Below are 24928 nucleotides of genomic sequence, written 5' to 3' on the forward strand. Positions count from 1 at the left end.
TGTGATCTGATACACCGTACCCTCTGGAGACGTGTGTACAATAGGGAACAAAAGATTGTATACCTCTCCACAGGGCAATTTCTATAGATGAATACGTCTCCACAAGGTTTTCACGAAATAGATTTATGGATTTTACTCAAAAACTAGGAATTTCCAAGTTATGTTGATCTGTCGCAAATGGAAGAGTTTTAGAAAGGGATGTTAAGTTCCAATTTCAGCCAAGGAAATTAATTCTCGTTAAAATAAGAGCATTTTTAAACTACACTTTCAAACTCGAAAACTTTAGTACATGAGAACAAAGGAATGTCTCCACAAGGATACAAATTCCAGTATTGATGCGTGGGTGTGTGTGTGTGTGTGTGCATTTGGTTCCACAGCGATATCTGGATTGTATGTCCATGTATGTCTTGAACCTTGATACTATGTAGGTAGCTTGCTAGTATAACTTATAGAAAATGAATAAGTTTGGACCCCATAAGACAAAGGCCAAGGTCATTAGGATTAAAAAATAGGATTTTATTTTATTTGAATTTTTTTTATTTTTATAACAACACTTCATCCGTGAGTGGTTTGATGCAATTTATAATGATCTCAATAGCACATTGAGAGAAGAGAGATTGTTCAGTAAAGGCCAGTTTGGGGTCATTTCCAGGTTTGGGGAGGTGATAGTTTTTGCTGTTCTCCAGATTTTAGGGAGGTTTTTTTCCGAAACTACCCGTGAGAGGAATTCGAGGTAGAAGTTATGGTATGCAGGAGCTTTACTGCATTTTAGGTCTATCTAGGTTTTGTTCACCTCTTCGGCTGTAATTGGAGTTGTTGTTGCAGTTTGCTCTTCAAGTGGTGACCTCCTGAGGAAATGCCATTCTTATGTCATCTATTGTTTGACTTTTGTCAATCAGAGCTAATTTGCCCATCACCTTGTAAAGATGGCTAGCAACTGCATTAGGCTTGGTCAGTAGTCTGGCCGTGCTCGGTGTTAGTTGGTTGGGGCCGAGTTGTCACATGAGGTTCTAGCTTTTCCAGCTGTGTGTTGAGTGTTTGAAGTTAATGTTGCTGGTGATGTTTGTCAAGAGAATCAATGAGGTGGTTTGCAAGTCCAGATCGCCTGAGCTATTGTATTCTTCAAGAAGTTGTTGGCATTCCTTGTCCATACATATGGGATGTAGCTAGGCCTGAAACCTTGTGGGATATTGGCTTTGGCTGCTATTAAGATAGCTTTAGTAAATCTGGAGTAAGCTTTTGTCATTGAAATCTCCTTGGTGGGGATGCAGACGATGCTGTTCTCAACACTATTCTGTTCAGAGAATTTTGTCCAGTCTGACTTCTTAAAGTTCCAGTGCGGCTTTTGTAAGGATCTGCTTATTTGGAAGCATAACCGGACATGAGTCATGATAGACCTATCCTGACTCCTTGGAAAGTCATCCAGTACCTTCACAGAGGTCTGTAAAGGTTAGTTGTTGTGTGAGGCAGTGTTGTAGTCGAAATCTGAAAATGTATAACCCTGTCATGTGTTGTGCAATTAATATACGACAGCTTGATCTACTATGTGTATACCTTGTACATTATAGGACAGTTTTGAAAATAAGATTTGAATTACATTTGCAATTGAGAATGCAGTAGCTGATTAGCAAAATCTCAAAATGGAGTGATTTGAAGGGTACATCAGATGATAGCGAGGGAACATTTTTTGCTGGTAAGAGGGTTGTTATTGCTTTCACTTCTTTGAGTGCATGGCAACTCACTCAAATTAAAAAGTTACAGAGTCTGAAGGTCTACACAATTTAAAACACAGTTCTAATGCATAAACATTGAAGGATCTCACAGAAATCATAGGTTACCCATAAACTCCTTGAAGAGTATGTCAAAATTTGTATCTTTTTTTCACAATGTAGTAAATCCAATAGATTTTTCCCTTGCAACTTACATTCAAATCCTGTGAACTTTGCTATAGAGTACCGAAGTGTGACATTAGAACAAGAAGGTGTAGTGCAAACGAATGGAGTACGTGCGCATGTTGGTTCATAGGCTGAATCACGCGCTCATGTCTTTTACACACATTTTGTGCACATGATGTATTCACTTTGGTACTCTTTTTGCATCACAAAGGTGAGAACACATAGAACCCTCAGCCTCCACCCGGTGCCATGGGTATGCTGCATCCCATCTGCCCATAGGTGTCAATATTGCCATGTGGTATATCACAGCAGTCAAATTCTGTTCAGAATTCAGCAATATACTGTTGTTGTTTTGACTGCAGGTTGTGAGGGGATTGTGCAAGATGCAGTCCTACTTGGAGCACCAGTGCCTTCAACAGTAAAATACTGGAAACCATTTGTGAGGGTTGTGGCTGGAAAGATCATCAATGGCTTCTGCCGGTGGGTGAAAACAAATGACTGTGTGGAGAAGTGTATTAACCCTAAAGGGGCCGGGGGGGGGGGGGGGGGGGCAGACTTTATCCGCGATAGCGTTAAAAAAATATTTTCACGACCCCAGCTGTTGTGACTTTTTATAGCCTCGTGCCTTGCGCATCTTTTGATACAAAAAAACATAAAATTCGTACCATGGGTTGCTGCGCAGCGAAAATTATTCTGGCGCTACGCGCTGAAAACTTAATTTCCCCATATACGTAGTGTACACAGAGCAGAATTAACATTCGTTCATATGAATAATTAATTAGCCATAATTCCAAAACCCTTTGACCTATAGCCATGCAAATTTTTGGTTATGTTCATGAATAGTTGTTCTATGCATGTACCGAGTTTCATAATTTTTTGTCACTCGATGGCTGAGATCTTTGGGGGGGGGGGGGGCGGAATCCGGCATAAGACACAGCCCAGTTAAGTTATGAATAATTTTATGTCAGAACAAAGGATCACGAAAATTTAACCTTTCCAGCACCCGATTTCACGAAGCGCTGCGACACGTCGCAACTCGAGTTACGACGTGGAACACGTCGCAACTCGCGACGCGTCGTATCATCCATTTCACGAAAGTTGCGATGTGTTGAACGCGTAATAAGTTCCTTGACAACGGCTTAAAACACGTCGCAAGTTAAGACGTGTCTAGTGGTCGTCGCAAAATAAGAAGAGTCATTTCTAAGCCAGTTTTATGTCATAAACATTACATTAACAAGATTATAATACTGTGGCGGATTTTACTATTACCAGGTCGGTTGTCCTCGGCGAACACTCGCGGGTAAGGCGAGTAACCCTAACAGCGCCGAGGTGCAGGTCCGTTCGGTTGGAAATATACCACCACGTATACCCAGTCTACTCACTGATCGCTGACTTCCAGACAGACAATACAGACTGACAAACATGTAAAAATGACTGTGACGCAATGACAAAAGGAAGAAGGTTTCACTGATTTATTTAATTAGATCAATTATTATGATTAGAGTGATTTACTTGAATACGCCCTAAAAAGCGCCTCAATGGAGTGTTATGGCGCCTCTAGTGGGTGTTATAGCGCCTCTAGTGAGTGTATAGCGCCTCCCGCCACTAGTTTGCACTTATCCACCACGCAAGTGCCGCATTTATGCACTTCTAAATGTCGCGCACAGTTGTTCCCTCGGCAACGCCTCTCGTCTCCTCGGGCCTCAAAGGGGTAGGCTCCTCGTGAGCCTGGTTTATATGGAGCGTGTAACTCCTCGATGAGTCCTAACGCCTCCACCGCTTCCTACAGCAGCCCTGCGCCTCAGTGCTCGGACCGACGCCTCAGTAGATGTACGCTCGCTAGCGTACGTCGTCCCTCGAGGCGTCCGGCCGACAGTCGCGCCTATGGCTCCGCTATATGCCCCACGCTAAAGGTAGGTAGGCACATATACTTACTGCAGTACGCCCTTTCGCCTCCTTGAATTGACGCTCCGGTAGGCTTGGTTGGTCCTTCCAGTACGAGTAGCGTTCACCAACTGACTAGCCCGCTGGCGGCGACAAACTAATTGCGCGTCTATCGCTTTCTATGGCGCGCCAAGTCAAAACAAATTGTGTCAATTGCTCAAATGTTACAATACCAAGGCAATGTGTGTAAAGTTGTAAATAAGAAATTCATTGAATAATTATGAATTAGACCGGAATATTATTAGAGTTGAAATTTCAAAGTAGCTATACAGTCCAATGAGAGCTTGTTTTCCTTCAAAATTGCATCGCACGGCCGCCATTTTGTTTTACGTTTTAACAAACTTCGAGCTGAGTTCCGACGACTGTTTGTTGAATATCAGACGACTATTTACTGTACGCTGACTAAATACATAAAACAGTCATCGAGTTGTGCTATAAATACACCTACAACGCGTCGCACTTACAACGTATTTCGTGAAATGGATCGCAGGACGCGTCGCAGCTGTGTAGAGATGCGTCGCGTCGCATCGCTGCGATGCATCGTAAGTTACGAAGAGTTTGATGAAATCGGGTGCAGTACAACGAATGATTTTGTTTAAAACAAAAATGTATCAAATTCCAGTATACATTTTATGTACATGTACAAATTATTTCTGGCTTGATGATGATCAGTCCAAAAAAGGTCTGATGATGTCCTAATTTTCAAACCTTGCAAAGTTATATGTAGGTGATAAAAAAAATAACAAGGGGCGATTTGGTTACATTTAGACTGATATTTTTAAATTAAAAAAAGGAAACCCTATTCGATGTACCGCTAGAGGGCGCCCTTTCAAATGATGATGTCATTATGCTGTATTTTGGGTCCTGTATTCCGTTCTAAACACTTCCATAATTTATTTGCTTATAGTAAAGAGCTTCTGCTTTCGAGTTATATTCAATTTTTATTGCACTTCCGGTAACACTGGAAGTGAAGGTCAAGCGGTTTTGTGCCCGGGGATAAGAATTGTTGCCCGAGGCATCATTTACAACCTCACGCAAAAATGAACACGATACTCTATTTAATTCTAAAATATAGCTGAAACTATTTTCACAAATTTGGTCCATAAATTGCTTGTAATTTGATTCCTGATGACGTCATGACGATTTCATGATGACGTCAGATTTTTCAAGCTCATACCAGATTTTATCATAATCCCATAAATCGTTTGGAAGAAATTTGGCTTGTTTTGATTTTGAGGCTTCTGTCTTTATTATAAATTCACCTAACTTTGACTTAACTTTGACCTTCCGGTAGTGCGTGATTTAGCTCGTGAACCAACCTGTGCGTGTACTCCTTTTGTTTGCACTACACTTTCTGGTTTTAAATGACGTCACACTTCAGTACTCTATAGGCCTTGCACAACAGCCAATTCAAGATCAACACACGGTCCGCCTCCACATACTTTACAAAGTTTGTGTGTGTGTGTGAACAAAAGACACAAGGGATTAACGTGGTTTAACGTCACCAAGAGCCGAGGCATGATGCTTGATGTTAACTCATCAGCCATGCCTGTGTATAAAAACAGCAAACTGGTTACCTGCAGTTTGCGAGATGTTAACTCCAATTTCTTGAACTTTTGTAAGCTCTTCCCATTTTCAATTGCAGTCCAGTGGCTGAAGGAAAAAACGTGATGCCAGATTAAAGCACCAAATTTGGAACTCTTGCTGCATAGGTCCCTAGAAGATGTTCTAGAGGGGGTGCCCGGTTTTGGCGGCCTAGGTCAAGGTCAGGCAAGATCAAAGTTCACATGGTGTATTATAGCATATATAGTTGGTGTAAATTTTCTAAAAAATCTTAAATTTTAAGTTCTGAATAGCATAAGGCCATTTAAAATTAATTGTTAGGTTTTCATTACTCAGATTGAAAAAAATCGGTCAGGAGGGGACTGATATTTATACTTTGTAAAGATTTCCAAAGTGACTTGAGGGGGAGGAAGTCCGATAAAATTTGGTAACCTAGAAGAGCACCAAAAAAACATGAAAACTACAAAATACAAGTTTTATGGCCTAGCTGTTTTATGGCCTGGTTTGTGTCCAGAAAGAGTAATTGACCTCACATTTATGAAACTCAATAAAATGGAAGGAAAGTTAAGTCCTTGATATCACTTCTTGAGAAGGGGAAATGACCAACACAGTTCATATTGCACGATATTAGTGTGTGTGGACTGCTGTGTGTACCAGCCGCGCCACCACCCTCAGCATTGGCAATGGTCACACAAAAATCCTGCTTCACTGGATCGCTGCAAACACAAGCATTGAGACCTCGGGAAAATAAAGCATTGGAATGGATGCTCAGTTTTGTGAATTCATTCCTTCCGTAAAGTGCAGACTTCTACGATGAGAAGAAGAACACACTGCGGGTGGGGGGCGTGCTCCAAGAACAATGAATGCGCTTGACTTGTTGTGCTAATAAAAAACTATATGTACATGTATAGTGCTGAAGTGCAGGTTAAAAACAGGACAACTTGAAGCCAGTGAGTACCATCCCTCAATGCTGATTTGAACGCATCAAGGGAGGGTAGACTGGCTAGGTCCAACGTCAGGGTGTTCCAGTCTCTGCAAGTTTGTGGGAAGAATGATGAGGAATAGACCAGTGTTCTGCAATGGGGCACGAAGAACCGCGAACTGGGACCTCTAGTACTAGACGTGGTTTATGAGGAAGGTATTCCAGTGCATGTCTACCAAGTTAAAGCGGATCCTGTAAAGCATCCCCAGATGGCTCTGGAGACGTCTGGCCTTGAGTGGACTCCAGTGCAAGTCTTTAAGCATTGATGTTACGCTGCAGGTGCGGTTGTAGTTGCCGGTGACGTAGCGAGCACTGCTGTGCTGAACTTGCTCCAATTTTTTGATATTTTTCTCAGTGTGGGGATCCCAGGCTGGATCGGCGTACTCGGTGATGGGGCGAACATATGTCGTGTAGCTAGCCTCTCTGATGGCTTTTGCCTTCTTTGTTACTGTATCAACATGAGTGTTGAAGTTGAATTTTGAGTCTAGATGCACACCCAAGTATTTAGCAGAGTCAACCTCCTCCAGAATGTGTCCACGGATGTTTTACGATGTTGGGACTGGTTTCCGCTTGTTGGTAATACGTACTACCTGACATTTGGATGGATTGAACTTTATCAGCCATGTACGTTCCCACTTCAGCAGTGCATCCAGGTCTTCTTGCAATAAGATATTGTCGAGACTCGATGAGATACGTCTGTAGAGCGCACAATCATCTGCAAAAAGACGGGTTGTTGAGTTTTTGACGCAGGAAGGTAGGTCGTTGATGTATATCAAGAAGAGAAGCGGACCCAATGCACTCTCTTGGGGCACACCTGATGTAACTGGTGCCTCTTTGCTAGCTCTACCATCAACAATAACCTGTTGTGTTCGATTGTGGAGAAAATGTTTGATCCACTGCAGAGAGTGACCTCGGACGCCGTAGTAATCAACCTTCTGAAGGAGTCGACGGTGGGGGACCTTATTGAAGGCTTTGGAGAAATCCAGTAGGATAAGGTCAGTCTGCCCTTTCTCATCAAGCCCTTTAGCTAGGTTGTGAATGGTCAGAATCAGTTGGGTGTCACAAGATCGTTTCTTCCTGAAGCCATGCTGTGCGTCGGATAAGATGTTATGCTGAGTGAGATGGCGAATGACAGCACAATGAAGTATATGCTCGCATAACTTACATAGGATTGCTGTCAACGATATTGGACGGTAGTTAGAGGCCATGCAGTGACCGGCTGCCTTTCTTGAACAAGGGTACAACAAGAGCCTTCTTCCATGCTGAATGGAACTACTCCCTGATCTATGGAAGCTTGGAACAGGAGTGAAATGGCTGGTGCAATTTCTGCAGCTGTTTTCTTCAGCAGGCGTGCTGAAGAAACCTTGTCGCCCCCCAGTCGCCCCCCCCCCCCCCCCCCCCCCCCCCACCCCCCCCACTGAGATTTTGAGTTTCTAAAACAATTATCATTGATCTACATGACGCCCCCCCATGAAATGTTCCAGCCCTCCCCCAGTGCCCCCCCCCCCCCCCCCCCCCACTGAAAAATTCCTGGCTACGCCACTGCTTATGACGAGATGGTTTTTGCCTCTGTGCCTGTACATTTGTGTCAAGGAGAACGATGTCATGGTCGCTTAGGCCTGGTAAGCTCTCACATCTGGTAACTAATGATGGGCGGTTTGTTAATATGAGATCGAGTGTGTTGGCTCTCCTTGTAGGGAAGTCGACAACTTATCCAAGCCCACTTTAGCAACAGTGTGAAGGAACGACTCACTGATAAGTTGACGATACTGGTGACCAGTCACTTGATCAGTTTCCCAGTTAATGTCCGGCAGGTTTAGGTCACCACCAATCCAAATAGGCACAACAGGATGGGCAAGGCACAAGTCTACGATGACCTGGTGAGTAGTGTCTATGTAGGAATGATCGCTGTTTGGAGGGTGGTAGGTTGCAGCAAGAATGATGTTGCTTTTTCCATTTAGAATTTTGGCGGCAACAAATTCGGAAGGAGTATCGAGAGAAATCTGATGGCTGCTAAGACTAGCATGAATTCCAATTAATACTCCACTGTATCCATCGCTCCTGTCCTTTCTGTATGTTAAAACCAGGTGGGAAAACTTCGCTCTGGGTAATATGTGGTTTTAGCCATGTCTCACAGCCAAGGATGATGTCAGGTTTGGTGGCTTCCACTAGGCTCCAGAATTCTTCACGCTTTCTGAAGATGCTTTGAAAGTTGATGACCAAAGATCTCAGGTTGGAAGCAATGTTCTTCTTGGCAGGTGAGTGAGAAGGAGATGATTGTGCAGTGGGTGACCCCAAATGGGAGGAACAATCGGAGCAATCACTATCAGTTGAGCTGCGTCTGCTGGAGTTTATTGAGTCTGTTTCGCTCCCAATGATAATACTGTCGAAGAGACTTGTTGACAAATTGGGTAGACCACACTTGCAACATTCCCAGGGGAGGTCTGATCTTACAAGACTGTCAAGTACTAACTCTAATATGTGAGCACAGTCTGTGTGAAACCACGTGTCGCACAATTCACATAAGATACTGGCTTTAATAGCACCTCTGTAATCAGTACAAGCTTTCTTGTATTCACCACACGGGAATTTGGGTAATCTAGGACCAAGATTGAGTTCCACATCGCCAGCTAGATGTAAAGCAATAAAGCCATTGCTAGATGAAGTAAAGTCCGGAACATGTGGCATGGTAGTTTATCCATTATGTCCATTTGAGAATGCGTGTACATGTATGTGTTGCAGCATAAGTACTATCCACATCTGATCATGAACCTCATAGCTGTAAGGTGACTATCGGAGGCTTGCAGGTCCTTCAAGTTCAAGTCCAGCAACACCAGACATTGATAGATTGAACAGCGATGGTGCTTGGTAGCCGCAAATTCAAAATGGCATCGATATCCATCGGCACTGGCTTTAGGGACGAAATACGAAATGCGAATTACAAGTGTCCCTATACAACCGTGTTTTTAGAGTCCCAACAAGGAATATAAGGCCACAAAAACTAAGCTGCATTGAAATGTACAACCTGTGTATCCAAGTGTGTGCGGTAGAAACGTGAAAATCAAACTTCAGCATCAATTGACATTGATTGATATAGCGATGGTGTTAGGTAGTCACAAATTCAAGATGGCGTCAATAGTCGGCTCATGGCACTGGCTTTGTGGCGAAAATGCAAGAATACAAGGTATCGTACCGTGTTTTTCGAGTCCAACGAGGAATATATGTGACCACAAAACTATTCTTCAATGACATCTGTGTGTCCGTATGTGCAGTAAAAACGTGAGAATCCAACAATAAAAGCAAAAACATTTCAGAGAAAACGCAAGTCGCATCATTGCAGTTCGAAGCACGCCCTCTACCCTTGACATACAAAGAATTTTTATTAGTTTTGATCGTTTTCAATGCTGTTTGCATTGGAAATGTTTTACGTTACGGAAGTCTGTTTGGGAATGTTTCAGCTCGGGCATGCACATGGCTCCCGCCCCTTTCATTATTGTTCTTGATGTTATCTAGCATTGGGAACCAGTAATGCGTAATGCATGCATGCTGTGCCAAGCGAAGAAAACCTGCTTTATCATGTTGGAAAACCAGGGTCGCACTAGGTTTCGGTAAGAATTTTGTCTGAAAAATACGATTTGATAAAGACAAAAAACACGCTTTCAGGAAAAAATATAAAATGAAACAAAAATTGGGGCGGTTGTGAACATCGGGGCGGGTGGTGATGAAAACGGAAAAATTAATTTTGAATGGCCTAAAAGGATATCTGGCAATTATAAAACCTAAGATATCAGAAAAAGTACCATCAAAAAACCTTTACCCTACATACAAAATAGTGGAGTTTATTCCATTACCAAAAATGCTGAATCAGCACTTTTTAGAAAGTTTGCTTTCTGTTTAATATGTTAATGTTATAGAAAGAAAACCTTTGTTTTTCCACAATACTAGCTACTTGGATACTAACAAGTATAAATAACACTCTTCCCCTGATTTATTTAGTACTTATGTATGTGGGTTATTAATTATCTTAATACAACATTAGTTTGTTTTCAATGATGATTTAAAGCTGATTATGTCTGCATATGTATGTTTTGTATATCACATTTTAACTCACAGGGCATGAAAGTGTATGGTTCTAGTATTCCATTTTTTTTCTGAAAATCTATTAGTCGTTCCAATTTCCTTTTTTATTCTTTCGGTTTATGCTTTACATTGGTACGGTATTACTTTATTGAACACAAAGGCCTGCATGTATATGCAGTGTACATGTATACGGATGAAGCAAATACCTGTAATGACATGCCCAAGTTGTTTTTATTTGCACAATAGCACCATTATGTGTTAATTAATTGCTTGTGCCTATGCTGAAATCAAGTCCTACACCTTGTGTAGGACTTGATTCACAAAAGAAAATGTTTACAAGAATAACACTTCAAATGTAGATTTCATTCCATACAAGTTCAAGTGTACTTGGGACCATAAACTTGAACATTTAAAGTTGCTTAACTTAAATGCATATAAATTGTGCATGCTTAATCATACCAAACATAGTTTCTCAACGATGAAAATGATAAAATAAAGCTAGTTTAAAAATTTTGTCCACAAGTATATGAACTCAATGACTGTTTTGACTGAAGAATAGCCAACTAATCCGTAGGTTGCTGGTTATGATGATACAAGATTTTTTCAGGAGGAATGATTGTAATCGTGCAGTACATTCTCTGGAGTTTTAAAGCCACAAAATTATTAATGACTATAATGTAAATCAGAAAATACAATCTTATGAATAGAACATGGCAGTTCAAGAGCTTATAGTATGCTGTACTGACCTTTCTCGACATCCAAATACATGCATATAAGTACACCTTCCACAATGATACCAAACAACAAGCTATTGATACACTGGACCAACATTAGAATACTGGAAACTCATGGTACACATTCATTATATATGCAGACATAATGGCAATTTTAAACCATTTGAAGCAAACAGACGCTTAAGTAAGACAATTAATAAACCATAACTTCTACATAAATGAAAGGAAGAGCACTATTTATGCTTGCAAATGTAATTGTTCACAGTCCAACAAAATAATAAAAAAAGAACAGATTTTTTTAATAACACCTCACCCACAGATTCTGTGTCTTGATTGGCCGAGAGCGAGTCACATGTTACTTTCTAATTTTGCTATCTTTCTGTGCACGGCCAAAAGTACTATACCTGTAGCAACCAAAGTTGCACCTAGGGTAGAAACACCTGTTTGCACGTGATCCATGGACCATTGCATATAAGATCCATGGACCATTCTATTTTCCCTCGGCTTCGCCTCGGGAAAATAGAATGTCCATGGATCACCTCGGGAGGCTAGTTTTACTACACCACTCGAAGCATTCAATATTTGTATACTATAACATAACATAAAGGAAACTTTATAAAAAGTGATGACTCAGCATTTTTGAAAATGGAATAAAGCTCCACTATTTTGTTGGGCAAAGTTTTTGATGGATTTTTTTCTGATATGGTAAGTCTTATAAATTGTCTGACATCATTTTATGCTATTCAGAACTTCAAATTTCAGACTTTTGTGGACATTTATTACAACTATATACAGTATAGTACACTTTGTGAAATTTGACCTGGGCCTGATCTTGACCTAGGCCGCCAAAACCGGGCACCCGTACTGTATAGGGACCTATACTGTGTCTACAAGTGTTCCAAATGTGGTGCTTTAATCCAGCATATCATGATCTTGCCCTAAATGAGGTCTAAGCCACCGGACTATTGGGAACAACTTCTGTTTGTGTTATTATTTTACCCCTTTTGGGGGCTTTTCCACAAAATTGCGGAAAAGCCTTTGTTTTTGTTCGAGTTTTTTTCTTCTTTTTGTTCTATCCCAAATCCCATAGACTTTGTACACATCTTTTCGCAGTGCCACTTTTGGCATTCATCCTTGTTATTCACCATTCAAAGTTAGCATAGGCATAGTCCTTATAGCAAGCTGTGTCCCGAAGAGTTATGTCAGGATGTCATCATGGGTCATTTGATGTCATCTTAGGCGGGAAATCCATATGTCCTGTTGTGCATTTACCAGTTGCGTATCCATGATGCGTACTCTGTATTAAAAGCGTCAAAAGTGGAGAACCGTACTTTCCCATTTTCTGCTAGTATAGAATTGTAGGTTTTTTGAAATTGTAACACCTGTTTTTAAAAAACTCAATTTTGTGCTAGTAGAAATTTGGATTTTACTTGACGAGTTTCTCAGCGCCTCAAAAGTGGACAACTAGTAACCTCAAATTCTTACTAGCACAAATTATGATGGTCTAAAAGTGGACAACCCCGTTTTCCCATTTCCTGCTAGCAAAAACTTAGTTTTTAGATGTCAAAACGCCCATTTTTAAGAAACTCAAATTTACGATAGCTATGATCGGCCCCTTAAAAGTGGACAACTAAAAAAACGTAATTTCTGTTAGTAAATAGCCCGTAGAAGGTGTGGGCAGGACGCGTGATGAGCGGGAGCAAGCTGAGCCGGAAATCAAAACTTAGTTCCAAAGGAGGACCATAATGGAGGATACATAATGGCTGAGCCTGAAACAATACAACGGACCGTTAGATCATAGTGTTACGACGCAATATATAGCCAACAGAAATTACGTTTTTTTAGTTGTCCACTTTTGAGGTGCCGACATAGCCATAAAAGTAAAATCTAAATTTCTGCAAGCAGAAAATTTAGGTTTTTTTTTTAAAACGGGTGTTTTGACTTCTAAAATCTAAATTTCTGCTAGCTGGAAATGGGAAAATGGGGTTGTCCACTTTTGAACCATCATAAATTTTGCTAGTAAGATTTTAGTTTTTTTTAATTTCCGCAAGCAGAAAATTAATAATAATTAATAATAATAATTCCATGTTTTATCAATGGAGTACTTGACAATTGAAATCGAGGCAGGCCCTAGTTTGTTTCAATAATATTCACATATAAAGTGCTTAGTTTTAAAGCCAACCATAAATAGTTATCCTTTTGCCCCACCACTTCATCGTTTTTTTTTAAGTTGCAGGCAACGAATGCCACCCGTGTTGGATGCATCGTCCATTTCAATTGCTACCTGAAGCGTATATTAGATTTAGCGCATTTAACGGATAGCGCAGTACTGAAAGCGCACTGTGCTATACGGATGCATGTATGGAGCGCTAAAAGTGGACAACAGTATTGTCCCATTTTCTGCTAGTAGAATTTTAGGTTTTTAGAAATTGTAACACCGGCTTTTTAAAAAAATAATTTTCTGCTAGCAGAAATTTTGATTTTACTATCTAAGCGCCTCAGAAATGGACAACTAAAAATCTCAAATTCTTGGCAAATAATGCTCCAAAACTGGATAACCCCGTTTTCCCATTTCATGCTTGCAGAAAATTAGATTTTAGAAGACACAACAACCATTTTTATTTCAGAGTAGACATAAGGTCTGACTCGGTCTATTAAAAAGTGGTGGGGGTTGGGAATTAGAAAAATTAAAAAGCAAGAAATTTCTGCTATCAGCATGTTCTAGAAAAAAATATTTACGTGACATTGTGATTTTACCCTTTATAGATTGTTTCTATTTAAAAAAATTTTTTAGCATTCTTTTAATTTTCATCACTTTATCTAGCAAACACTGCTCATTTTTGTAATAGGAAGAAGACTTATCGTTACAGAACTTTGTACATGAAATTGTTCATTGACATTACTGCAAGAGAAAGCATAAACTCGTACAAAAATGAACAGATGAACAGAACATATTGCTTATCCGCATTATGTTTTTTTATGAATTTATGTTTTGTTTACATCCCTATGCAGTTAGGAAAAGTATGTGCAACAACATGGTACATTCCATCCTGCCAGCTCTCCCACTCAAAAGATTGTTATGAGGATCAAACCACTGTGTGAAATGGGGGTGGACAATTCCTCACTGTTTTCAAGAAGAGACACATGTTATAATTTGAAGAAAAAGCATTTTCGAGATAATCGCAGGAGAAGTTTCTCCTATTTTAAAACTGCAAAAAATACTACTTGGCAACAACTTTGTGCAAAAAGGAAATCTTCATATGATTCTGTGGAAGGGGGAGTTTTACGTGAATCCGGTAATTAGAATGAACACGGTGGTTAATTAACCAAAAATTAATTTGTAAAGATGCGCGTCCCTTCGTGAAAACAAACAATTAAGTTTTCCTACATTTACGCCCTTTTCTGTTCAATGTGTATGTCCATATGGAAGGGGACACGAACGCAGTTGAAAATGTAACAAAGATGCATGTCCCTTCATGAAAATGAAAATCTCAATTGACCTACTTTTACGCCTTTCTGTGCAATACGTTTTGTATGCATTCAAGGGGCAGGCACTTTTGCGTCTCTTCGTAAAAACACAACATGCAATTATGATTTTTTTAAAGATTTATAATTTCATTCCGCTTTCAAAATTGAACACTTCTTTTCTTCTGATTGACATCAAATTTAATACAAACCAAGACCACAATGACAAAATGTGCATTGACAAGTGTTGTCAAGATGACGTCATCGCAGGGCATGTGACGTCATGTGATAAAGCTTTATTTTTGAAATTATTCTAAGCATTTTGAACAATCTTTAACTGTATCAAGCACTCTAAAAAAATGACTGCAAAAGGACAAACATAATATAAACATTTGTACAATTAAATGCGAAAAGCCCTATGTTCTGTTCGAACAGACATAGGTCTAGTTTTCTTTGCAAATATTTTTTTTCTCTAAACCCTAATGACTTCTCTTACCATCATGTCAGGTTAAGGTATCAGATATCGTAGGATATGTTATTTACTAAACATATTCAAACATGTTGTATAAACCTCTAAAAATAAAACTAAATTACTTTGATAAGTTTGACAGTTTGGTAAGTATAAATGACATGTATCTGTACCTTTGTCATTGTAAGAGTTTGTATCATATCTCTGCTGTCACGATATACTGATCATTTAGCCTATGTTAAGTTTTGTTGGGATATTTGACTTTGTTTTAAAGGGAATATACAACATTTCTTAGAGAAACCCTAAAACCTTTTGAAAACTTTTCTCTGCGCATGTATGGGTGTGTGTGTCGGTAGGACTGTATGTTTTTTTATGGCACACTGCGATATTTTCGTAGGCTCCCCAATTTTTCGTAGGCCCCCGATTTTTTTCGTCAGCCCTAGGCACAGTACCTACTGTGCCTATTGGGTAATCCGGGCCTGGTGACAAGGTCATGTGACCCTTACCTCTGGTGTTAATAGAATTGTTAATGTTAGACCCTAATATTATCTAAATATCAATCTGATTGGGCTGATACCTTGTATGAGCATGAGGTGACATTCCTGCATTCCATTACCATGTAATCTATTGTTCTAGTGTAACAAGGGCTTGAATATTTCATTAGGCAATGTTATAGCAATCATTTCTCAGCAGTATGATATGCTTTGATACTGATTCTTTCATACTGCAGTTTTCGTATTGCATCATAGTGTACTGAAGGGTTACAGCCTGATAGTCCGAAGGTTCGATAGTCGAAGGTTCTTTAGTCCGAAGGTTCGTTCGTCCGAAGGTTGAATAGTCTGAAGGTTCGATAATCTGAAGGTTCGATAGTCCGAAGGGCCTATTAGTCCGAAAATACAATAAGGTTAATTAATCCGAAGGCTCGATAGTCCGAATAGACGATAGGGTGCGATAGTCCGAAAATACAATAGGGTCGATAGTCCGAACTGACAATAAGGTTCGATAGTACGAAAGGATAATATTGTTCGATAGTCCGAAAGGATAATACGGTTCGTCAGTCTGACACTTCGGCCTATCGGACCTTACTGTTGATTCGGACTATCGGACCTTATTGTCGATTCGGACTATCGAACCTTATTTTCAATTCGGAATAATGAACTTTCGGACTATTGAACCTTATTTTTGTTTCGGACTAACGGACCTTCGGACTGATTAACCTTATTCTAAATTCAGACTACCGAACCTTCAGATTAATGGTCCTTCGAACTATTGCATCAAATGTTCGGATTAACGAACCTTATTTTATGTTCGGACTAACGAACCCCCTCTAATGGAAATTTTGTGCATTCGGACTATCGAACCTTCGGACGATCGGACCTTCGGACTATCGGGCGACCCCCTACTGAAGGTGTGCCTGCTGAAATGTCAAGGTCATGCATGTCACTCTTACATCCTGTGTTAACAGAAGTGAAATTATTTTTGATTATAATATCAATTTTACAGAGACAGTTTTTGTTTGTAAATCATTCAATCATTTAGTACCATCCAGTAGACAATCAAAAACAGCTTTGTGGTTCAGTTACAACCACAATCTCTAGTTTTGCTTGTAATCTTCCAAAACTTAAAGATATATGCTATTCTTGATACTTAAAACTTTTAATTGGGTATTCTACCCCTGGGCTATATCTTCCTTATTCCTGCTAAATCCTCCAAACCTCCCCTGTGGAGTTTGCAGGTTTTGGGAGGATATTAATTAACCTACTATCAATTGTGTTTGCTATTACAGAGGGGACTGGTTACTCCAGTTTATATACCGTGCAGCCTCAGTTCAAATGATAGATATCGCTGGACTTGAGCCCATTGCCTGGAAGGACAGACGGATGGTCAATGTGGATCTTACTGAAATAGTAAGTCTCTGCAGGTTCAGTTAAATCAAAACCCCCTTATTTTCTTGTCACTGGAAGCTTTTGAATCCATTGAAATCTATCAATCGCTGGAGGATCAGGTGGGTTGACTGAGGAACACAGCCCCAATTCATCATAATTGTTGTAGCTGCTGGCCCCAGACACCGTCAAGAACAGCACATGATGTCACATGACGTCATTGTTGGTTTTAAGTTGTGAACAGCCAATCCCCCCCCCCCCCCCCCCGATACGAATCGTTTGTTATACCACGGTAATAGATTGCGAATTTTTATTGGTCGAGAGTGAATGATGTGACATGCCACAAAAATGCATGAGCAATGCCGTGGTACATGATTATGTACCCCATGGGGTACATTACCTTGATCTTTCCCACTGTTGAAAAGTTCATTTCCACCACGTTGTATTATATTAATGTGACCTCGGGTATGAGGTTGTAGCTACACTGGTACTACGTAAATTGATGTATGTTCCTGTGAGATGTGCCACGGGGGACAGTGAAGTACTATTTCTGCCTCGATACAGCCGCCATTGTTGTTTACATCGTTCGTCACTGTTCATCTCCTTATTTTAACTGTGCCAATTTTACCGTAATTTCACCGTAACAATGTCGGCAGATGACAACAGTCATATAAATTATATTTTTTTGTTCGAAGTTCATAAGAGTTATATTGAGGTAGTATAGCCAACAGATATACAATATAAAATAAAATCACATGCCCTACGATGACGTCTTCTTGATAACACTTGTCAATGCACACTTTCTCATTGTGGTCTTGGTTTGTATTTAGCTTGAAGTCAATCCAATGAAAGGAAGTGTTAAATTTTGGAAGTGGAATGAAATTGCAAGTATCAAAAAATCATAAAAAATCAACCGATGATGTCATGGTGGCGTCATTTCGGATTTTGCATACTTGTGACACCATCTACCTATCCACCAAGTTTCAGGACGATCGAAGTTTCCCTTATATGGGTTTTTAAAAATTGCATTTTTGATGACGTCATGATGACGTCACACATTTTTCAAAATTGTGTGCATATACCTATTACCTAACAAACATAATGCAAAAAGAATTTTGAATTTTACACGCTGCGTTCGTGAGAAATGGCTTAAAGGTCCAAAAATACAAAAAATCATATAAAATCGCACGATGACCTCATCATGACGTCACTTAACACATCCCGGTCTACCTACATACCGAGTTTCAACCCAATCGGACTTACAGTTCTGTAGATATATAGGCCTTTAAAATATGCACATTTCAGATGACGTCATGTTACCCATGATGACGTCATGATGACGTCAATCTTCGGGACACAACTTTGCTATAGGGACTATGCCTATGGTAACTGAATGATGTAGGACAAAGATTAATGCCAAAAGTGGCGTCGACAAAAGACATGTACAAAGTCTACGGGATTTAGGGTGTGAAACAAGAAGAAGAAGAAGAAGAAGAAGAAAAAAATCAGAACATAAACAAAGGCTTTTTCGCAACTTTGCGGAAAAGCCAAAAAAGAAAAGAAAGAAAAAATGTTAACAAAAACAAAGGCTATTTCGGCCGGTTGCCGAAACAGCCCCCCCCCCAAAAAAAAATCTTAACGAAAACAAAGGCTGTTTTGGCTGGTTGCCGAAACAGCCAATAACATGATTTTTGGCGTGCATTTTCTCAAGTTACAATGCGCGGCTTAGGACAACTCATTACAGATTATTTTGAAAGAACAGATCAGTTTTCAATCTACCCTTAAAGTTGTCAAGAGAACTGATGTTGCAGATGTTGTCTGACAAGGAATTCCAGCATTGGGTACCAGACACTGAGAAGGCCCTGTCCCCTGCCCTTTTGAAAGTGTGTGGAACTCTTAGGTTGTTACTGTAGCGGAGGCCTTAAGGTTGAGTGATCCCATGATGTACTGCGGCATTGCGTTACGAAGTGATTTGTGCATGAAATCTGCTGTTCTGTAATTGATGCGTTGTCTATTACTGGTAACCCATGTAATTGTTGAAGAAATGGAGATAAAGGCATGTGTGTATTTGGGTTAATAATGTGATACGGGCGGCATTGTTTTCAAGCCATTGGAGTCGATCAACATCATATTGATTAATACCATCGAGGAGGGAGTTGCAATAAACGAGTTTGGATAGCTTAAGTGCTCGGACAGCGGCGTGGCATGGGTTGTTGTCAATGTATTTACAAATCTTTGTAACAAATGTTCCTGTTGTGGTAATTGATATATTTGCACATATGTTTGCTACCTGTTTGCTCATTGTCATGGATCTGTCGAAAACAACATCCACGTTTCGGATTTTTCTGAGATGCTTTGATCGTTGTGTTAATAACTATCTGCAGAGTTATGTTGGTTAAGTGTTTCTGATGAGAAAATGCGGCAATGAAAAATACCTGCTCCTTTCCACTTCAAAGCGGAAAAGCATTGTTTTTTGTACTGATTTTTTGGGGCTTTTCTGCAAAATTGTGGAAAGCCTTCGTTTTTTGTTCTTCTTCCTACTTCTTCTTCCTACTTCTTGTTCCACACCCAAAATCCCATAGACATTGTCTATGTCAAAAAAGGGGGGTTCCGCTTTTCTTTACTCACCCTGTATACCAAAATTTGCGGGGGTAGGATAAGGGAAAATTTAAGTTGGAAAAAATGTGTGCACAACCCTATAGGGACGTCTCTCTAAGGTACCGTTTCCCGTAATCAGTAATATTATTAATTTGTGGTTGTTCACCTTCAGGTCAATGGCCATTTTGACTACGTGGAGAAAATGGATGAAATCCTCAATCACATTGGACTAAGGACAAGGGCTACTTGCATCTCCCGAAATCTGACTCAACGGACTAGGACTCCAACTGGGCCTTTTGATAGTGACCAATGCGCATCATCGTCTGGTTCAATTGATGATCGGGAAATAGACTATGCCATAATAGATGCAAAGGATTTGATTCTGTCTGCGGAAAATCCACCCATGGCTCAAGCAAACATTCCACATTGTGATTTGAAACTTGTTGTAACTGGTCACAACCAGCCGGAACCACTTCAGGTCGGTGCGAGCCACACTGAGCAAAAGGCTTGCTTGGTTTCAACCAGCAAGAGTGACGAGGCTCAGTTGTCAAAGGAGACGATTGGAGAAGCAGTTGCAAGGTTAGAGGAATGCTCTATTAGAAGTGAAGGGACTGCATCACTTGAGCATGGCCAAGATGTAGAGCTAGGTGAGAAGCCAGCAAGTTGAGCTGTGATATTTGGTAAAACTTTAAAGGTATAGTCCATCATTTGTAATTTGTGCATTTTGTTCGTTTGAAGCAACAAAAGTGCTAAAAAACAACTAACCTGATGAAGCTTCAGCTCAGCTCCAGACAGTATATTCCGAGAAAAACAGCATTCTGGGATCTTGATTTCAAATCAAAAGTTGCTGAATCATGTTTTGATTTGGGCCTGAATTCAGTGTCCGATACACGTTCTCACTGAGCCGATTGCAGCTACGCGATGTCGCGCACTGATCCGACGAATTATAGCAACCGAGGGCGCGTGTGCGTCATGCCAATGCTTGCGCGTGCTTTGCAGAATAACAAAATGAACTACTAATTTAAATTTCCTACGGTGCGTCTTAAGAAGCACCGTTGGAAAGGCCTTCATTCGTTGATTTCTTCAAAATGACAGCTTGCCAGAAAGAATTATTTCACAGGGAGTTTAGTGCCCTTACTATCTTTCAACCAAGTATGTTTTTTCAACAATAATTACGTCAGTTACTTATCGGATAGCTGCAAATGATGGACTCTAGCTTTAAAGGCACAACACTGGATTGAATGCCGTAGCAACTAGCAAACTAATTAGGGTTCAACGCGTGTAGATTTCCTAGGCTATTTTGACCGTTTGAACAACATATCCTAAGGTCTACACTCCAGACAGATATTGATTTCTCCTGAAGGATGCTCTCTTTAGTACTTGTGTACAATTTACATGTAAGGTTTCTTTTCACTCATAGAGTGAAAAACAATAGTTGTATTCATCAAGCTATGCTGTGAAGAATTATTCATTTAAAATATAGTAATTTAACATAATAAAAAGAGAGGGCACTTTGTACCACTTTCAAGAGCCCTTGGATAGGAAACACCATGTGCGCGTACTGGTTGGCGTGCGTATCGTGCGAAGTATGCACGGCTAACTTCATTCTCAATGTGTACGTACAAAGCCATAGTGTTTTGGCTTTTTATTTCATTTGACGAGCACAACTCTCTCTACAATATATCCACATGAAAATGATTTTTACTTCTCTGTTTCAAATTCAGCATATGGAGTACTGACCTGAGCATTGTGCGATGTGATATCAATTTTGTTCATGTACCACTGATCATGACCAAGACGTATGAAGTAAGTCATTTTCCAGCTCCCACAAATTTGCTGAAAGCCTGATTCTCTTTGAAATTGAAATGGGCCAGAAAGGCGCTTCCTGCTAGTTGAGCATATGAAGATAGGCATCTCCATTAATTTGATATTTTGTTAAAAAAGGGACCAATCAGACGCCCGAGTCTATTTGATCCAATCCAGGCAAAACTTTCTGACCATAGTCCGGTGTAATGCAGAAGATTGGACATTTCATGTGAATACTTTTCCACACATCGTTCATTGTAAATGCAGCTTCTTCCCCGATCACACGGTGCTAGAAAGGGTCGTGTTGCTTAAGCAGCCAATTGCAGAAGTCTATTGGCCTTTCTGGCAAAAGCTTATGTCGTATCTGCAGACAATCAAGTCTTTGACCTCGGTGCTCCTGTGGGATTGCATCGTGTACTTAAAACTTAAGGTGGGATTTTTCTGCAGGGGAGCTCATACAAGCTTGCAATTTGCAACTGTTCTCTCTGTTCTTGGGTGACCAGAGTGTCCTTTGTTTGATTATGGCTAGTGCCATGGTCATGGAACTTGCATTAAATGCCTCCTGGAGACTTGCTGTAGTGGCGTATTCAAGAGCCATAAAGGTTTGCTGTTCAACGGTAAAATGCTGTCGTACCATGGTGAAGACCAAGTGTATCTGGCAATTTAGTAAGCTTCACTTACTACCAACCTTCTTACATACATGTAACATGTTTCATGGGTTAGGCCTAGCCACTCTTGAGATAACAGGGGCCTCAATCTACCTGGCTGAACTGGAAATTACATACACATTGTTGGAACAGAGAAATGGATTACTTCATTCATCTTGCCATGATATTACATCACACAATGCTTGAGTGAGTACACCATACACTAAAGTAAAAAAAAAATTATGGTAAAAATTGACTTATATCATATTAAATGAATGGGTAGTGCTAGGTAATGCATAACCGTATTGCTCTATGAAAAACTAAAGTAAGTAAGATTTGAGGCATTGCATGGTGGATAAGATTTGGAAAATACATTGTTTAATCACCAAGCTCTTAAAAGCTCTGTCACGGACATTACGCAATGCCAGAATTGCCCAAATCTAGATAGCGGGCAGTGTTAAACCATGTGACCAAAACTGGCAGGGTTACTTCTGATTTCTGAAAATGTGAGAAGTTTCCTGAACTTGACACTCATGGTGAATACTGGTTTTATCCAACAAAAGCTGCCTGTCATGAGTGTTATCAGTCCTGAAAATTGAATTCATCAAATTGAAGCTTGCATCTTCTAAATTGGTTGCCAGGCATAATGCTCAGTTTCTGTATTTAAAACCCATTGAGGCATTGTTCTTTGGGTGTTCACTGGATGAGGAAAGAGCTTTGTTTCACCTTTTTTTTTTTTAATGCGAGGGTTAATCAACTGGTTTAAGTCGTATCTAACTGGTTTAAGTCATATCTAAGTAAACATAGTCAGTCTGTGAATATTGAGGGCTGCATATCTAAGGCTCTACCACTTAACACTGGCACTACAGGGATCAGTTCTAGGTCCACTGTTATTTATTATTATACATGTGACCTTTGGCTTTGTAATTTATTCATGCATGGTTGAGGACTTGACATTAAGTTGTACCGGTAGTTCTACCAGTGTTGATTAGATAGAGAACAATAGCCCTAGCAAGAATATACGATTGGTGTGGCAGGAACAAACTAACAATAAACGCCAGCAAAACCAAATCCATGCTAACTTACCAAAAGTCTGCAGTGCCGTCCTTAATGTCAGTATCACTGGTAGTCCAGTTATAAATGTGAACTCTTGTAAATGTTTTGGTGTTGTTATTGATGACACTTCAAGTTGGGGCCCGCACATTGAATATGTGAAGAAAAATGTTTCCTCTAAACTAGGTATGCTAAATAGAATCCGGACTATGTTCCCAAAGCAACCTGCACTCTCTTTTTGTTAGCTTAGTTATGCCATCTTTAGATATTGTAGTACTGTATGGGGAGGAAGGTACACAATATTCTTACTGAACGTCTAAAAAGAGCCGCATGGATAATCCTAAAGTGTGCATTCTTAACTCCTTAAGCCGATATGTTTGCCAGACTTAAGTGGTTGTCATTTTCAGAAAGAGTTGAGTATAAAAAGGTTATTCTTGTTTACAAATGTATAAACAAATTACTCCGTTGTATGACAAATCAGTTTACACCACTTAATCATATTCCTGAAACGAGACAATCCACTGATATGGCACTGATGGTTCCTTTAGAGAAAATAAGAACCCTCAAGCTTTTTGTAACTGGTACAGTCATTATGGAACAACTTGCATGTACGGTTGAGAACCATGACTTTTCTAACCTCATTCAAATCTAAACTACGTAAAACATTCATTCAGTAATATTACTGCAAATATGGGCATATTTTTTCGCTGTTTTGACTGATTATACAAATCTAAATCTGTGCTGATATATACAGAGTTCACAAACTTGGTTACCATAATAATAATGAGCCAGATGGGAATTTTCCTGTCTTTTCTCCCAAAAGGGATCAGTGAATACACATGTACAGAATGTAAAAAAAAAGAAGGGAAATCGAGCTTATTTTGTTGATTTCTCGGTATGACTAATTATTTAGGAAAATGGTAACCACTATCTGTTACATTACCATGTCTTCTTTTTCTTGACACCAGGAACTCCATTTTACCGTCATGGATGACTGAGCACCAAGTGATGTAACTGACATGCCAGAAATGGCCTTGTACCACATGCACCATAAGATCAATTGACAGTTTTCAACATGTTGAAAATAACAAATCCAGGACGTACATTATCAAAGTCAATCATTCAATTGCTAAAACATATCAAGGCTTATCACTGTCCCCGTTAACCCCACTGTCCTTCAACATGCCCCCCATTCTTTTCAACGCAAATCTCTGCCCTGGTTCTCATTGCTATGAACGCATTCCTGATAACGTCTCTCTCTCTCATAACTGTCGATTGGTCTTATAGTGAATGTGGTACAAGGCCATTTTTGGCATGTCAGTTACATCACTTGGTGCTCAGTCATCCGTGACGGTAAAATGGAGTTCGTGGTGTCAAGAAAAAGACATGGTTATGTAACAGATGGTGGTTACCACTTTCCTAAATAATTAGTCATACCCGAGAAATCAACAAAATAAGCTCGGTTTCCTTCTTCTTTTTTTTAAACACCTGTATAGCCATATTTTGTTGATGTCACAAGATATGCCAAAGTAGTGTTGGTTCACACTGTACATGTAGTTGTAATAGTTTTACAATATTTATAATAGTTGCTCAACAGTTAGGCATTAATCCCATATGCTTTTATTTTGTGGTATTGTATTTGTAATGTATTGAATTTGTACATTTTTCATGTGATATGGAAAAGGTTGTAAGCAGCCCAGGCACGCAAAAAGCACTTTTGGAGATAATTGAGTTGAAGGTTTTGCGCTCCCATTTCGAAATTAAAGATCACATAGAGTTAAATTTTGACTGATGAAATGCATTAATATT

General features: G+C 39.8%; 1 protein-coding gene across 4 annotated transcripts in view; it reads left to right on the forward strand.

Moving 5' to 3' along the window:
- Nucleotides 1-23968, forward strand: part of LOC119732018 (transmembrane and coiled-coil domain-containing protein 4-like) — a 76010-nt gene extending 52042 nt beyond the window's left edge. For 3 of the 4 annotated variants that reach the window (XM_038205380.1, XM_038205383.1, XM_038205381.1), the window contains 3 exons: nucleotides 2258-2375; nucleotides 16919-17039; nucleotides 19786-20482. In XM_038205380.1, the coding sequence (XP_038061308.1) occupies nucleotides 2258-2375; nucleotides 16919-17039; nucleotides 19786-20280 (734 nt within the window). In that variant the 3' untranslated portion in view covers nucleotides 20281-20482. Of the gene's footprint in view, nucleotides 1-2257; nucleotides 2376-16918; nucleotides 17040-19785; nucleotides 20483-21337 lie in introns of those variants that run through there. The other variant, XM_038205382.1, reaches the window with a different exon arrangement.
- Nucleotides 23969-24928: the final 960 nt, after the last annotated feature.

This window comes from Patiria miniata, unplaced genomic scaffold, assembly GCF_015706575.1.
Source record: "Patiria miniata isolate m_02_andy unplaced genomic scaffold, ASM1570657v1 HiC_scaffold_24, whole genome shotgun sequence".
Taxonomy (NCBI): Eukaryota; Metazoa; Echinodermata; class Asteroidea; order Valvatida; family Asterinidae; genus Patiria; species Patiria miniata.